The following is a 16,990-nucleotide window of genomic DNA, read 5'->3' on the forward strand; positions in this document are numbered from 1 at the left end:
GAGGCTGTTCAGGTGAGAGCTGATGTTCTTGATAAGGTTGAGAGTTGGGAGCTAGTACTGCAAATGGCTGCTTTCTTTTGTTGCTTTCTCTTTTCTTTTCTTTTCTTTTCTTTCCTTTTTTTTTTTTTTTTTTGTTCCAACATGTCTTCCTCCTCCGCTCAGAAAATGGCGGATGGATGTGATTAACCCTCCCCCTTCTCCTGTTGGGACAAGGGACGTGCTCAGGCATGCATCTTTTCCTTTCATAGTTATGTGCTGCAAGGCTTGAGACTGCATAGAACCTTGACCAGGAATGAAATGGCAGCCCCTTTCTGTTACCCGTAACAGATGCGTCACTTAGATTTCCGTACAGTTAAAGTGCTAAGATTAATCCCTCCCAATTGCTCGTTATGTGACTTCCTTGTTTTCATATTCTGTCTGAAACTTTCACACAGTGTTTATTAATTTCCTGACCTAGAAAAAAATTGCCACTGTTTTGGTGCAGCTCTATAAGGAGTCATTTCTCTATATTGTTGAGGTAGTATACCAAGTAGTTCTAGCCACTGAATGTGTGCATAAGAGCAGATTAAATGAAACTTCAGTCTTCTCCAGAAAGACTTTATCCAAGAGCATTTTTTTTTAAACTGCATTAATAATTATTTTTAAAGTTAGAATTTCTAATGTTTGCTCTGTGGCGTAAAGGAAATTGTTCTTTGAGCTACAGAAGCCATTTTAATTTAGAAGTTGACTCGAACTGGGGATTCCATTTAGTCCATTTAGTTAACCCTTCTATCGCTTTGTAGTGTGTGTACATTTATGGATAGTGGTACGTATTACGGGGATGTAATGGTTTTCTTATTCTAGTCTGTACATTAATTTTAACAAATCCTTTAACTTAGATCTGCATTTTGCAGTATAATAGCTTCCCCCTTCCCCCCCCCCACCCCTTTGTAAGCATGACTAGCTGTAGTCCTGAATGTATGCTGGAACTATACAACCAAGGAGACAGTGTTGTCTTGGCCATCTGTCCTTTCCTTTCAGTACAGCCTTGTGCAATGATAAAATAAATATACCTGTATGAAGCAGACTACTTCTAACTTAAATAGTGGCTTGTGTGAAACCCAAAATTCAGTTTTTATTTTGGGCTACAGTTCCCCTTTTTTCTTCAAATGAGTACCTTTTTTCACAATTATAAGAGTAGAAATGACATATTGGAAAGTCATCACAGTATAGTTACATGCTAAAACAGAGACAACTGGGAAAACAGCCAAAGCTGGTGAATATCTGGTGTTTCATCGCAAAACTGGAAAAGCAAGCATTCTTATACTAAACCTTTTTTGAAAACTGCGCAAGCCTTTGGTGCTATAATGAGGCCTAAGGCATAAATTTTTCAACTCGGGTAACAAAAATGGAACAGTGTTAAAGGTATGCTGTTCAATTCTGTTAAAACGATCTTAGAGCAGTTTATTTCAAGCTGAGCTACTGGAAGTCATCTTGCATGTTGAAAAAAAAATTGTTTCTAGCTTAGCTTTATTAGTTGTTTTTAGGCGTCCCCCCGCCCTGTGTTTGACAGTGTTATTTTATCTGACTTTGCTTTGTGTATAACCAGTGATTCTAGTTTAGAAGTCTCACCACTACGGAAGAACTATTACCTTTCTTTAACATGCATTTCATGCCCACGCCCAGACAAATAATGCAAGGTTAAAAAATCTGAATAAGAGTGGGCAACTGAGACAATACTTGAAACTGCTCAGATTGATTCTTAGACTTGTTGTGCTCAAGGTGTTTATTCTGTTTGATACAGTGAATGAGTCTTAAAGATTTTCACTTTCAGATTCTCACAGGGTTAGTCTCCTTTTTAGTATTTGCCTGGAAAATAGTCTTTTAGAAAATTCTTGGAAATACCTATTTAGTCTTAAGAAACCACTTTAATTTAAAACTCCTTGTATATACCAGACACTGCTTGACAGGTTCTCTGACTGTGCTTCTGTTACTAGTTGCCTTCTTGCTGTATGACACCTGTTGATGCTCGAGGAAATCTAGAATAGTATTTTTATGTGGTTTTTTTTTCCTCTTACAGAGGAAATTGAGCGAGGTACCCAACACAGCTCTTGGGGCAAACATTAAAATATGATGTGTTCGGTAGAATCAGAATCTGTGGTACTCTGAATCTAAGGGGGACCCTTGGCTTACAAAGAGAGATGTGTCACTAGTGCTTAACAAAGATATGTCTTTGAATAGATGATTACTAAGACTAGGACCAAAGTCAAATTACTGTGCGTGTTGTTCCAGACAACTCAAGCTTTTCTGACCTGCGCTGTTGGCAGAAACTAGGCTTGGAGAATGTATGACTTTGTCCTTATGTCACTTTGCATACGTAATTGATAATGCACGTTCTGCCATTGTTTTTTAATGGCACACTGTCCAGTCAGAATGAGTTGTTCTTGGCTCAGTATATTTAGAAGGACAAATCAGGATGAAATAAATTGAACAAATTTCAAAACGTTTGTTAAAGCTTCTATAATGCGACACCCTCGAGTAATAACAGCATCATCCGTTAAGTAGGACGTTTGATAGATAATTAAGAAATCATCTTAGCTTTTGCCATCGCCATGCTATATAAGCTGGGGCCAGCAGCAGCTTTATATCAGTTCTGCAGATCTGGGAAACAGAGGCACATAATGCTGCGCTTCTCATTTAAGGATTAGAGACTTTGTCTTCAGTTTCTATCTACATAAGTAATTCAGTGGCCAGCACTGACTTACTAGAAGTTGCGTTACGTGGCTTTACATTAGTAAAGTGGTCGGTCCACTGTGGTTCTTTGGCTCATAAAGCCAAAAGAAGAGCTGAGGTGTGTATTGTTCCTTCAGTTCAGGCACCTGTGCTTAAAACTGGATTCTTCTACCTGATCAGATAGCATATCTGGAGTGTCATTTGAGTTATCTAGAACCAAGCAAAGTGTGTGTGGGGTGTGTGTTTTGGTTATTTTTAATTTTATGGTAGCCTTTAAGATTAATTTTATCAGATTGTAAGAAAGAGAATGAGCAAAATCTAAATTTTGGAGTTAAAAAGGTATTTCATACTGCTTCTGTGAGATTAACTGAGTTCTCTCCTGTTGTTGAAGGAGAACAAGGGGATTTGGTAATCCCACTGTAACAGAATGCATTGATTATGTAAGTTAACAAAAATTGAGATGGAGTTGTCTTAATTCTCTGAATACTGTGAACACTTTGAATCTGGAGGGAATATTTGGCCTTCCTGCTTGCTGGAATAGTAGGGAAGATGCTGAACTTATTTCAGAAGTTTCACAAAAACGTATACAAATGCTCTAGAGACTCCTAGCTGTTGTATGTTCTTGACATGCAAAGTTAGTTTATGTTATTACCTTCATTTTTGACAAAAGGCTCTTGAACCAAGCTTAACGTCCAACTGTCTGAGCTGCCTTTAGGGCACAATGCAGAGTCCACACTATTCTGGTAGGCTTATTCTCATTGTTCAGAGGCATCAGCTGTCTCCTTTTTTTTTGCAAAGGCAAAGCATTTTTGGCTGTAATCTTCTTGTTAACTGGGCACTGATCCCATTAGTTTGGAATATCTGCCTTTGTACCCAGAGTCTTGGTTCTGGCTTGGAGGAATGAAGCAGAGTGTGTTTGTCAGGTGATTTTGCATATAGTTTTTGGTGTAACTCTGTTAAAGCACTCTTGACAAGGAATCGTTTGGTAAAGTGTGACAGTCATTCTTGATTTTTGCCATTTGTGGTGTTCAACAGCTGTTTGTATCCTTTACGAAGAGAACTTTTAGGTATGCTTTTGGATGTACCTTTCTTTCAAAGGAAAAGTTGGATGCAGAGATTTTTCTCCTGACAACCTCTTGGGATAACTTGTTTTTGTAACATATTTTCCAGTGGCAATGGATGATATGCTAGACCTAGCTGAGGCTATTTATGCAATGTATTAAAATGTTGCATTAAGGGCAGGAATAAAGTGTAATGAACATAAGGCAGATATTACTTGTACTCTTGTGTAGGCAAGGCTGAAGAATACGTACAGTACTCAACTGCATGCGGAACTAGTTGATATTAGAATTTTCTCGTTTGTCAGTTTAAAAACTAAAACTACTGACTTAGTGGTTTTTGCAACGTTCTTTTGCAACCTTAACAAACAAATCCTTACGCTTGGGAACTTTTCAATGTAATAACTTCTTGCAAAATGTTTCGCAGTTGAGGAATATCACTTTTTATCACTACATAATCTTCTCAGTCGTGTAGCGTATTATAAAGTTGCTGCTGGAAAGTCAAGAAATACACCTAAAATAAATTTTATGTCCTTACTGGTCATTTAATGACATTGCTGGCTAAGTCATTAATAACAGATTGCCTGTATTTGTCTCCACTGAGTAGTGTGTGCAGTGGAAAAACATGGTCAAACTTGGTGATTTGAGGGTTGTTCTCAGAGTGGATTTTTCTTTGAGCACCTCAAATTTTGATCTCCCTGCGCAGTGCTTAAAAATCTGTAAATCTACTTCTCTTCAGATGGTAGTTTAAAATTAACGTCTGAAGAACTTGATGCACCAGGTAAAACCCTAATAGAAAAAGATGAAAATGTTTCTGTCTTCATTTCATTGGTAGTATGGATACTTTCATCCAGGTGTGCTAAGTAATAAGGAGGAAGATTCTAGCAGTGGAGCCTCCTATTAATTAGCCATCTATTATTAATTAAGGCTGCACGCTGAAGGACAGAACTGCTGTAGTAGATAACAGGAAGGCTCTTGTTCTTACGGCTCAAAGCAGAGCTGAATGTTGGTCTTCAAAATGAGACTGAAAATTTTCTAGCAGGAGGATGGACATCTCTAAACAAAATCCTAATGTTTTGCAACAGTCTAAAGTCCTGTCTTATTTGGTCCTCACAGGCTCCTTGTAAACAGCCAGGATAGACCACAATTTTAAAACAAATGAAGCTCTTCTTTTTCTGATTCTCTTGCCTCAGCTGAACCTTTGGAGAAACAGGTGTGAAAGCATGGAGTTTAAGTTCAGTGTTACTCTGTTTGGAAGAGATGATCAGCACCAGAGGCACTACTGACGCAGTGCGTTTTCCTCAGGAACGTTCCCCATACATAATTCAGATTAATGGTTTACCTTCTCAACTAAACTCAGCTTTCTGGCTTCTGTGGAAGAAAATTGACTCCTCCTGAGTTCTCCGCTGAGTCCTCCTGAGTTCTCCTCGCTTCTTATTGGCTCTTAGTTTGCCTCATTAAATAACTCTCAAGGTAGCAAGTCAACTACATGGAAGTATGTATGCAACATATCACTAGGCAGCTGAAGTGACCATATTGCTTAGGAGATGATTTGCATTGGCATACTTCATGTATTCGTATTTCTCTCAAACTGTACAAAAATGATAGAATTTTATTTATAGAGCCTATCTAACTTGGTAATATAGAGTGCTCACTGCTGTTTCTTTATTTAGTACTTGGGTGGCCTAATTCATACTCACCATGGCAACTAACATTAGATGACATCTGCTAAATATTCTACTTCAGTATTTCAGTCATGCCATATTATGTTAAGTTCACTTATATTACTGACTCCTAGTTGGCTAACAGTTAACAAGTGCTTTTCCAGCTTCAGGGAAGACAAACTAGAAATGTAAAATATGCGTCAGTTTAGACCTGAATCTTATAACAGACTGCCTTCCTTATGTGTGTTGTCTCCATACCTGTTAAAACTGAAAATACTGTTTTGGTACAGGCAGAATATATTTACTGGTTTGCGCAAAGCATCTTTAATAGTCAGGCGATGCCTACCCTGAGAAGTCTAGAACGTAGGACCAGAGGGGACCGCTTTAGTCATCCAAATTTAGCTCCTGTTTTGGATAACATAGTATTCTCGTGAATCGGGCACAATGTTAAAACTTCCTAGGCAAGCACCCCAGTGCTCATGGGTTCTGTGGTTGGAGAGAACTTTTATGCCATAATATAAGTTTTCTTACCCATAGTCAGTCGATTCCTTTTTTTCAGTTTTTAATTATTATTACTACTTTTAATAGCCATCTCCCTCTTACAATCCTCCCACCTTTACTTTCCCTGGACATATCTATAAAGAGCAGTTGCATAATTTCATGACTGCCTTGCTGAGCTCTTTGAACACGTAATTACAGGGGCCATCATCTGTCCATCCATACTTGTAGTCATTTTCTGTCCCTGCTCTGACATGAATTTCCCTCTTTGAATGTGGGTCACAGAGATTGCACCTGGAATGCAATATGAAAGCACACCAGTGCCTTGAACATAGGTACTGATGCTTCTCAGTTTCTGTGCAAAATACCTATGCTTTTTTTTTTTTTAGGGTTACCTACCCTTTTCAGAGGTGCCTGATATTAGGGCTGTGTGATCATAGGGAGGTCTGTGATAGTCTCTTCAGTCGCATCATCTGACTAATGACTAGTTCAGAGACTTTTGTAGAAATGACTTAGTGCTTGTAGGATGTTTGAATCCTGTGTTTTCATGAGACTTTTCAGGCTTGCGTGATCGCCCTTGTGTGCCTCCTGACTTGTCAAGCTTGTTAGTAAGGTGATCTCAGGTGATCAGTAGCAAGTCCTTTACAGCTTCCTTGTTCATTGTAAACTATTTTCCTTGTAATAGTTTTACTATCCATTCTTAATTTTTCTGATAATCTCCATTGTTGGCATATGAACTGTTCCATTTAGAGTTTGAAAGCCAAAATGCTAGGAAACTAATTGAGAGTAGTTATAGGGTAGAACAGTAGCAAATGATAATAGTGGATAAAGTTAATGAAATATCAAAGCAATCCAGGTCTTCCTTTTTTTTTTTTTTTTAATGTGGATATAGTGAATTCTGGACGCTGTATTATATCAATATTCTGAGAAGTTTTTGATTCAAGAACTCTTAAATGTTTGAGCTGTTAATGATCCAAGTCTTGTCACAGTAGCATTGTGCCTTCTTGCAGTCAGGCATTAAGAGATACTTCCTGCCTCGAGTATTAACATGGTCACCTACTTCAGTTCTCTTTTTAATTCTAGTTTGCCTTTCCTCAACCTGCACTGACATAGAGATCATAGTTGAACTGACAAACTTTTAGTAGAGAATAGGTTAGTTGGCAAAACAGCTGCTATCAGAAGAGAGCTTTTATTAAGCTGGAACAAAATAGCGTTGTTGAATTTGTGAAAGGAATCCTTTGCTGTGACAGTGAGCTGATGTTAAATCTCTAATACAGCCGTGGACAAAACGACATACTCCATAATGGTGGCCTTTGCTGCCCTAACGGTTTAAGAACGTGTGGATTTGGGGTTGTGTGGTTGATATTTTTTAACCCATGAGCAACAGTTGCACAGGTATTCAGTGCTTGAGTTAATCTTGAGCTGAACTTGAGATGTTTCACGTCAAATTTCCTGGCTCCTTTTCTGCTCCTTAAGATTTGAGCAGTCTATAAGGTTTTGATAAGTTTTGCAGCTTTTGTTACCTTGCTGTTGTTACTGTTGCAAGTATTAATATGTAACTGTGGTGCAGGATTAAGCTACTGGACATTTTGTAGAACTGTAAAAGTGGTACAATAATCTGAAACTGGGCCTACAATCTCACATCCAGTTATTTCTAGAGTCTGTTGGTTAGCAAACGGAGATCAATGAAGGAGGCTGGCCTGTACCAACTCAACCTTTTCAAAGGAAGAAATACTAAACATTATAACCACCAAATTGAAATGTTTTCTCAGTTTAAAAAAAAAAATCTATTAACCTTTTCTCAAACATCATTTCTTTTGTCATTGACATTGTTTAGGAAATAAGCAGTTGCTGAAGTAGACATCATACAGTTTTTGAAAGATCTCTGAAGACAGAGAAGGATTTTAAGTTTGAGTAGACCTGAATACACTATTTGCTTCTAAGTGCTAGATGTGCATCAATACTTCACTTGCTTGCCTCAAGGTTAGTCAAGGAAATAAAAAGCATGAGTGTGAGTAAACACTGACATGTTCCATATGATCTGTCATAATGCCCACCTGCCTGTATGAGATTTGGAAACCAGATAGTTCTGAACCGCTGTATTGTGTGCCTTACTTGTTCAGCATGGAGGTGCAAACATTGAAATTCAAGATGTTACAAAAAGTTTCAGCTGTGTGCACATACTGGACTGTATATCAGGCTGCTGAACCACATGATTTGGAAACTTGCTGACATGGTGAGTCTTAATCTTTCAGATTAGACAAGTAACTGAAGTCAAATCAACGTCACTGTGCTGGACCTTTAACCGTGATTTGGCTGAAAGCTTCATAAATGGTATTTACTGTATCGTAGCTGAGTTGTTAAACTGAGCTGTAGCCTTAAACAGATAAGACTGGGAAGGGTGACGAAGCATTTTCATACATGAATGAGGCTGGGCACGCCTTACAGCTTGCATATGTACCAGAGTTCTTAACAGCTATGTCAGCTATTCTTGTATCACCTGTTTGAGGCTAACTCTTGACTCTTTATAGAAATATTGCCTGGGTAATGTTTTTTTGAAGCCTACAGTAATATCTTCTTCTGCTAATCTTCAGGAAAGTCGATAATAATCCACAGTTTGCAGTTTTTTGACATAACATGGGTATAAATGAGCTTGTGAAACAGAATCAAAATTCCCTTTTTAGGAAATATATCTTACTAGGACATACTGTGGGAGTGAATTAGAGAAATTTATGAATAACGAGGTTTTCCTAGTCAATAATTTTCTGCCTTTTTTTTTTTCCCTGAAATAACACATGGTGTGAGTTTGGGAAATTAATGTGAAGAGTTATTACCCACTCAAAATGTACTATCAGGTAGTTAAATCTCTTGGTCCCGTTTTTCGCTCCCCTTAAACAGCCCCCACTTAAAATGCGTTGCTACTGTTGCTTCCTCAACTTTAGTATGAGAGTTCGAGGATTGCTTTCTATACTTCCAGGTGCACCCCCCCCCCCCCCCCCCCCAAAAAAAAGGGCAATGGAGCTCTAATAGGCATGTAGAGGACTTTTATTCTGGAAAGCTGGTAGCATCTAATAGTTGCCTAGGAGTTTATAGAGATTACTCCTTTCTATCTTGTGGTTCATATTAGTAATTTACTCCAAATCTCATTGACTGGTGCAGTGTTAGGGCTTCTGGAGATTTTTGATTGAGAGGTTAGTATTTCAGAGGTGCTCTCATCTTGTTGCCATAATGTTTCACATCCTGAATATGCCCACTTGTGTTAACTTAGGTGCTGAACTGCTCTGAGTTTGTGTTCATCTGTAATGTGCGCTGGTATGCCATCTTACATTAATAATATAAATATGGGAATGCAGAGTACTTGCCAAGGCTTTATGCATCGTAAGTATAATTTCCAAGGTTTCCTAAGAAGTTTGAAGACTTTTAACACTTCTACTCTTAGCTGCCAGTAGTAGCAGCTCCTAGACAGACTTTGAATGGACATGATTTAGCTGCCTTAATCCCATTTACTGTGGAAACATTCTAAGGAAATGAAAGCTTACATGCAATGTCAGCAAAGTAAATAAAGCATAGGTTACTTAATGCACTAGTAGAAGTTTCAGTGGCCAATAGTGAAATGAAATAGATGGAGGAACTTTTCTGTGTAAGGAATTACCGTGAGGTAAACAGAAAGACTAAATATTAAGACATCCCAGCTTGCTGCCATGTCTTGCAGAGTTAATTTTGCTTTCCAATAGTGCAAAATAGTCGGATGATTTGAAATTTTGTTGTGCGTAGGCGGCAGTAGGCCAAATGGAGGTTGTGCAATCAACCTGAATAACTGCACTCACTAACCAGAGAGATCCCTATAGAGGAACCAAATACTTTTCAAATATAGCTCCCTGGATAGGCTTCACTTCCATCAGTTTTACTCTTTTGAGATGCTGTAACTAAATTTTCTTAGTGGAAGGCAATTGCTTGATCTTTTTCCCTTATGCTGCGGTCTCTTGGGTGTTGAACTGTTACTGTACTAAGTAATTAGTACCTGAACGGGGCGCTCATTTCTCAAGGAAAACCCTGTTTTATCCAGTCTTTATTTACTCTTTAGAGTGCTTGGATTCAGCTCAGCTTATTCTTTCAGACTTTTTGCAACAAGCCTAAATTTCATATGGCAAACTAACTAGACAGCTCATTCTCTTGGTCTTATGGTCATTGCTCTGGCTTACCATAATGTTTCTCTTTGAACTGTGATGTACTGAGGTGTTTATGTACCCTTGTCAAAGCTACTCGGCAGTTTACATAGGTGACTTTGTAGGAATCAAGAAGTGGACTTATAGGCATATTCAGTAATTCCTGAACTGAAGCTGGTCTGTAGTTGAACATGAGCGTTTCTTAAAAGTATCTAATTTTGGCTCTTTTCTCATCTCTGCATAATATTGTACTTGTAAAATACTCTTCTTAGTTTTAATTGCAAAAGCAACCAATTTCTGATCACCCCTTAAAAGGGCCTATCTAGGCAGATCTCTGCAGCCTAAAAATGCATAAATTCGGTAGCTCATTGTCAGATTCCAGTGTGAATGTTAATCTTTTTATAAACTATAGACTTTCTCAAACAATATCATACAGCATGCTTCCCCAGTTGAGTCACTTGTAACTTCTTTTTATAGATGATAGTACTTCTAATGAATTTTTAGAAGGCAAAAAACTGACAAAACAAACTCACCAGTACTGTATGTACCAACACATTGGAGGCACTTCATTTGAACGACTGCTTTCAATGGTTTTTTTTTTTTTTTTTTTTTTTTTGATCAGCCTCTTGACTAGGGGATGAAAAAGGCTCCTAGATGGACCTGTAAGGCTATAGGTAGGCTGTGGACCAAGCTGACTTAATGCATTGTTAAAAACTTGATAAAAGTGCATCCTGATAGTGGGAAGATAAGGCCAGTAATTCCTGAACTGAATCTGATTCTATAATCTTTCATTTGCTTTTTGAAAACATTTCACTTTACTAACCTGACAGTTGGCTTGGAATCCTTTGCAAGAGTACCAAGGAATTTGTCAACTTTGGTCAGTGGTAACTATCTTCCAGGCAAGCATGCGTTAGTCTTGATGCCTGTGATCTGTGCTTAAGCTGAAGCACTTTCCTCCCTGCCTCCCCTCCCCCTTCGTCTGCGTGCTCTTACGGGGTGTATTCTTGGGATATCTTAGCTTCACTACTGTTGCTGGAAACCTCAAGTCTCTTCCAGAAGGCAGCTGCTTGTTGTCTAATCCATCGACTGCTAGCACTAGGTCCTTGTCACAAGGACTAGCTGCCTAGCAGAGACAAAAGGCAGCCTTCTGGCCAATAGGGTGTCAAATATTTCTAGTGATATGCTACTCGGCACAGCTTTGTAAAGAGCGTTTCTCATGCACACGCACCCCTCGCTAGACTGTACCTATCTGGAATGTGCAGAGGGACTTTAAGAGAGAATATGCAGGTTCTGTTCCTTCAGTGCCTGCTTTGAAGTGTGGGAATTCACAGCTGAGGCTTGCAAAAGTAAAGGCATGACTCCAGTCTTTCTCAGGCTGCTTAGGTGGTGAAATACTCTCCCCCTGTTGCAGATAAAGCACGACAATACAATGATGCAAATGTTATATACATTGATTGGAAGGAAGAATAGGGATGGGAAGCCTTCTACTCCACCTGACAGCATATATATCTTTTAAATATTTCTTCCCTTGCCCAGAATTGACAGAACAGACATAGGTGGATGTCATAGTCTGCTTGGCTGTGATGGAAAGTGCGTGTGAATTGCTACAGATTTTGCGGGGGAGGGGCACTTAGGTGTTTTTCTGGTGTGACGTGGCAAACCTAGTAAAGAGTTTTTATCATCTACTTAATAGGATAGGAGAACTTGATTGCGCACATAGTACTTTCAATTAGCTGTTAAATTTGGATGGATGATAGCATTTGAGTTATCTGCGTGAGCTGCTTTGGTCTGTTGCAGAGAAGTCATACCTGAAAATAAAGCTAAAGAACTTGAGCAAAGTTTCTGTGAAGTTGAATAATGTAGGAAACAACAGTAGGAATGTAAGGTGTCCTGTAGATGAGTTTCAAGTCAGACTTTTTGCACGGACAGCTCAGTATACTGATATTTGGTCGCTTCTGGTTTGGTTGCTTTTTAATTTTGGTATGTGGTATTTCAATTGCTACTAAAACTTAGAAATTGAAGTACATGGTCTTAACTGAAAATTAAATGCACATACTCTTTTCAATTAGTGTATTCTATTTATTCCTCAGATTTTACTTCCAGTAAAAATAAATGACATTGCTAGCTCCGGTTTTTAGTGTTTTTAATCAGCTTTCTAAATGGATGCTTATTCCTGTAGAATATTCCCCAATACGGAAAGGGGGCGAGCATCTCCTATTGAAATACCTGGAAAGGGAGTGAGTGTCTCTGTGCTGATTTTAGTTCGTCTCTCTGATTGTGAACAGAAGTTAATGAACTTAAACATTGGCACTGACAGCTGTTTTTTGAGAGAAAGAAGCTTAAAATGAAACTCGTCCAGCTGGGAGTTCAGCACAACTTGCTTAGAAGTAATAGGATACATCTTTTTATAGTTGTTACTCCCCTAGAAACTCAGAGGGTTTAGCATGAGGATTTCAAAAGGTTTGATGCTCTAGAACTGTTATGTTGTATTCCACAAATCCATTTTAAGGATGACTGTGTTTGTATGTTCAAAAGTAGGGTATCTGTCTCTGTGCCACTTGATAACAGTTGAGCTGCTTTGCTCACTGTAGTGTACTAATGGCTAAGGTTCAAATTTGTAAGATTCCTGCTAATACTGAATAATTTTCTTTGTTGCAGGTGGTATGGTCAGGAAAAGGATTACAATGTTCTAGTTATGGATCTTCTTGGTCCCAGCCTTGAAGACCTTTTCAACTTCTGTTCTCGCAGGTTTACGATGAAAACAGTACTTATGTTAGCAGACCAGGTATGTACAAATCTTACTTTAAGGAATTTTAGAAACCTTTTCTGCAATACGGTTCCTTTCAGGTGGGTTAAATAATGTGTGATGCAGTATTGTATATAGTAAAGTAAACACTTGACCTATAACGGAACAAAGTAATGGGTAAGTTTCTGTGTGCTGTGGCATATATGTGCGCGCTGCACTCTTACTACAGACCTCTACTCCTTGATGCTGCAAACTGAACAAGCATGGTTTTGATTAAGTATTGAGAGTAATATTTAGAGTAGATTAACTCCTAAGATCAGTAGTGGGGTGGTGGTAGAAGGTAAAGCAGTCTTCAATTCTGGTTTGATCTGATTCAATGAAAACCTGTGAAGCGTTGACTAGCCACATTGATTAAAGGGCAATGTGCAGATCTACACATCTGTTCTTATTGAATGTCGCCATCCACTCGCAACCTTCTGTTCCATTTCTCGTACCAGAGCGTTAGCTAATAACTGGTTTGGCTGTTATGATACTTAAGATAGCTCTTTAAATTGTTGGTAGAGTTGCTGCTCTTCACTTCAAACTTAACCTAGCCTCTAAACTCAAGGCATCAGAATATATGGATTTAGTCTATTCCAACAATTTACTACTTTGAACTTGGTCATGAAAGTACGGTGTTTGAAATGCTCAGCCATACTTATGCTCTTGCTGTTTAGTACTGTAGTCTTCATTTAGTATGTAGTCACACTAGTTCAAGTAAGTAAACTACATGTATGAATATATAAATATGTGGTTCATATTTAGTATGTAGCCTTCAGTTACTTTAGAAGGCAACAAAGGATTCTTGAGTTGAATTTTTGATGATAGTTTAAACTTCACCTAATATTATCCAATTGATGTTAATAACCAAGTTGTCATTTAGCCAGATGGGTCATAGAATCCTAGGCTCTTAGCCAAGGAAGCTTGCAGCGTTTGTATGGAGACAAAGGTCAGCTCTCTCTTTTCTCAGCTGCTTTACGTGACTGATATACTTGCTTTAGAAAGAATCACTCACTTTGCTAGAGTTAGGATAATGCAGCATCTTCAGGGCATCTTTATGGCTTTCTTGTAGTTTTCCTTTGTATGATAAACACTAATCAGTTATCATCTGGGAACATATAGATTGGATGTATAGTATCATTGCAGGAAACTGGCTCTTAGGACACAGTTCAGTAGAACTGCTGCCAAGAGTATGATGCTGTAACGTGTTTGAACTCGCTGAAGACTTCATGAAGTATGCCTTAGTTAAAAAGCTGTACCACAGACCCATGTGCTGTGATCTAGTGCATAGGAAACATCACCACCATATGTGATGATGCAGATGTGCCCAAATTTCTTTGCATCTTCATTGCTGGCCGTTCTTGGATGACAGTAGCCCAGGTATGAGAGTGTGGGCCACGATCATGTTGTTACTTGCTATGTGAAAATTGTGTTAACTGGAAAAGTGATGCTTGGAACAGGATGGATGAGTAACAGTTGAGAAAATTTTAAAATTGTTTTGTGGTAAGTATTTTAAAAGTTTGCTTGAACTTCAGTTTTAGAAGAAATTACTCACTAATGGGACATCACAGTCAGACAAACTAGAATGTCTGGAAAGTAGTTTCAGGCATCTGATCTGCCAGTTCCTGACCAAGATTATAAATTTCTTTAAATGGCTTGATACTTAAGAAATAAATTTCTTTGAACAGTCTAAGAAAAGACTTGGTTTTCATTTAGCAAGTGTCTTGTCATCGTTTGGTTAATAAATGAAGCTTCTAGGCTTAAGTTGCAGCGAAAGGCAGCACTGGAGTCATGCTTTATTTCAAGCTGAAGTGAATTGCATTGCTGTCACTGAAATCCTAACTGTTCTTTTTTTACAGATGATCAGTAGAATTGAATATGTGCACACAAAGAATTTTATACACAGAGACATTAAACCAGATAACTTCCTAATGGGTATCGGGCGTCACTGTAATAAGGTTAGTCTAATGCTTTTTGCTTGAATGATCCAAAGAGAATGGCTATGATAGACTTTATTCCAGCTGCATAGCTTTTTAAAAAACTCATTGCTGAATTGATGTTTTGGATGCTAAAGCCATAATTCTTTGGTGGAAGAACTTGGATTTCCATGTGTCCGCTGCTAAATGCACTGGTATACGCATACAGGTGTCTCACCCACCCTGTGAGATGGACGTGACTGCAAGATGATTTCTAGGCTTGCAACAAGTTTATAAGCTAACCCTAGAGAACACTTGGCTGCTTTTCTCAATGATGGTATTTTATTATTGAGATAACTACTGTAATAGTGTTTTTTCCTTAATGTTAAAGTTAAGTCTTATCTTTGGCTTTGGGACTGACTTCCTGGGACGAAAAGAAATTCGTGCCACCGTGGGAGCTCCTGAGCTACCAGTCATCGGGGCGTTAAAGCTTGCGGTGACTGGTGAAGAAACTTCTTCAGCCATAAGAACTGTGGATATGACTAACAGTCAACATGTGAATAAATCATTTTCTTTATAAATAAAAGAATTTGTGCAGATAGGTTGATGGAAAACTTAACATGTAGAGTAACTAAATATGTTGTACAACAAAAACTGCTCACATATGAACTTTTTTGATGTAAAGAGTAGTGGGAGGGGGAGATGCTGAGGTAGTTAAACTTGTTTGAATGGGTAAACTTAGTCAGAAGTGCATGTTTCCAGTTGAAAACCATACATAGAAAAATACTGTTTTTTTTAAGTGTGTTTTTTTTTTTTTAGTTCTCTTGAGTGAAATGCTTAATCTTGCAATTTGTGTGTTGAGTTCGGGCAGACAGGCAGCATTGGCAATGCATTAAGCATGCTGCTTAATAGAAATTAACTTAAGGACAAATGTACATGATCAAGCTGTTTATTGGAAGCAAGATTCCCACTTATGTTCTCTATATGCCATCAGAGAATGTCTACGGTCTTTAGGCACTCCTGGTATTTAAAATGTTTACCTTTGTTTGCCTGTATGAATGCCAACTTCAGGGCCATGAACATTAGAAGGGGAAAATTTGATTAACTTGAGATTACGCTCTTATCTGAAGAGGTGCAATGCACTGAATGTTTAGTTCTATGTTGGAAAAGTTTGTAACAGTCCAAACGAAAGGTAGTTTTCATGTAATCCTGTTGCTATTAAACTTTGCTTGTTCCCAAGTTTCATACTTTCACTCTGTAGAGCTCTACTTTTCTCTGCTGTGTTGAGCAGTTAGGCTCCTTAATTTTCTGGCATGACTTAGCAGTATAACTAGAAAATTTAAATTTTTTTCCTAGTCTTAGCTTCTGATTTCGAAGTGTTCTTTTCTAGGCCATTTTTCTCTTTTTGCACAGTCATGCTGGGTTGGCATTGCTGCACTTTGTGTCATCTTGACTTGGAATAATGGCCTAGAAAGTGCTGCTGTGCTTATTTTAGTAGAGGGTCACATTAGATTTGCATCAGTTGAAATGGAAAGCCAAAATTGCCTATAAACCATGATTTTTTTTTTTCAGTTTCTTCCATTTGTAGATTAGTTAGGGAGCCACACAAAGATACAGTGGTAAACGCTTTCTGTGAGCATGGGCTTCACTGACTGATGCTAGGTTTAAGAGAGTAGGGAGGTAGTTCTTGACGAAAGTGCAAATTGATTGGTTTACACATTTGGTTATGCAAAATGAGAAACTGTTTGCTGCAGTTTGGAACTAATAGATGCTTTATCTAGGTAACACTTGGCACCACACAGTATATATTTTGTTTCTTTTCGTAGTTAAGTGTAGTTTGGGTTTGTTGTTGTTGTTCTGTTATCTTTTTTCTAATGCTGTCCACACACTGCTTAAAGATACATCAGCCACAAAGACTAGAATAGCATGGTAATCTTGTTCCAGTAGCTTCCTATCAGTTATTTTAAAAATGCAGACCAAAATTAATTGATTTTTTTCAAATTTTTAATTCGATGATTGGGAGAGACTTTGCTCCCACCATAAAAGGTAAATTTTCAGCTCTGCTAGAAATAAGCCCTGCATGCTTATGAAAGTAAACTTTAAGGTGACTAAATGCCTTCTACCTCTTCCTTACTGAAGATCTACTTTTTCTAAATGTCTTTTGGGGGAAGGGCAGTTTGTGGAACCAAAG

The 16,990-nt window shown here is 38.2% G+C and overlaps 2 protein-coding genes across 6 annotated transcripts in view; one reads left to right on the forward strand and one right to left on the reverse strand.

The window, feature by feature from the left end:
• Positions 1-16,990, reverse strand: part of CD74 (CD74 molecule) — a 133,011-nt gene that overhangs the window by 63,742 nt on the left and 52,279 nt on the right. The gene's annotated exons all lie outside the window — the stretch shown is intronic.
• CSNK1A1 (casein kinase 1 alpha 1) overlaps positions 1-16,990 on the forward strand; it is a 37,018-nt gene that overhangs the window by 1,826 nt on the left and 18,202 nt on the right. For all 4 annotated transcript variants that reach the window (XM_009672492.2, XM_068959340.1, XM_068959341.1 and 1 more), the window contains exons 3-4: positions 12,757-12,883; positions 14,743-14,841. In XM_009672492.2, coding sequence (XP_009670787.2) covers positions 12,757-12,883; positions 14,743-14,841 — 226 coding nt within the window. The remainder of the gene's footprint in view (positions 1-12,756; positions 12,884-14,742; positions 14,842-16,990) is intronic.

This window comes from Struthio camelus, chromosome 13, assembly GCF_040807025.1.
Source record: "Struthio camelus isolate bStrCam1 chromosome 13, bStrCam1.hap1, whole genome shotgun sequence".
Taxonomy (NCBI): domain Eukaryota; kingdom Metazoa; phylum Chordata; class Aves; order Struthioniformes; family Struthionidae; genus Struthio; species Struthio camelus.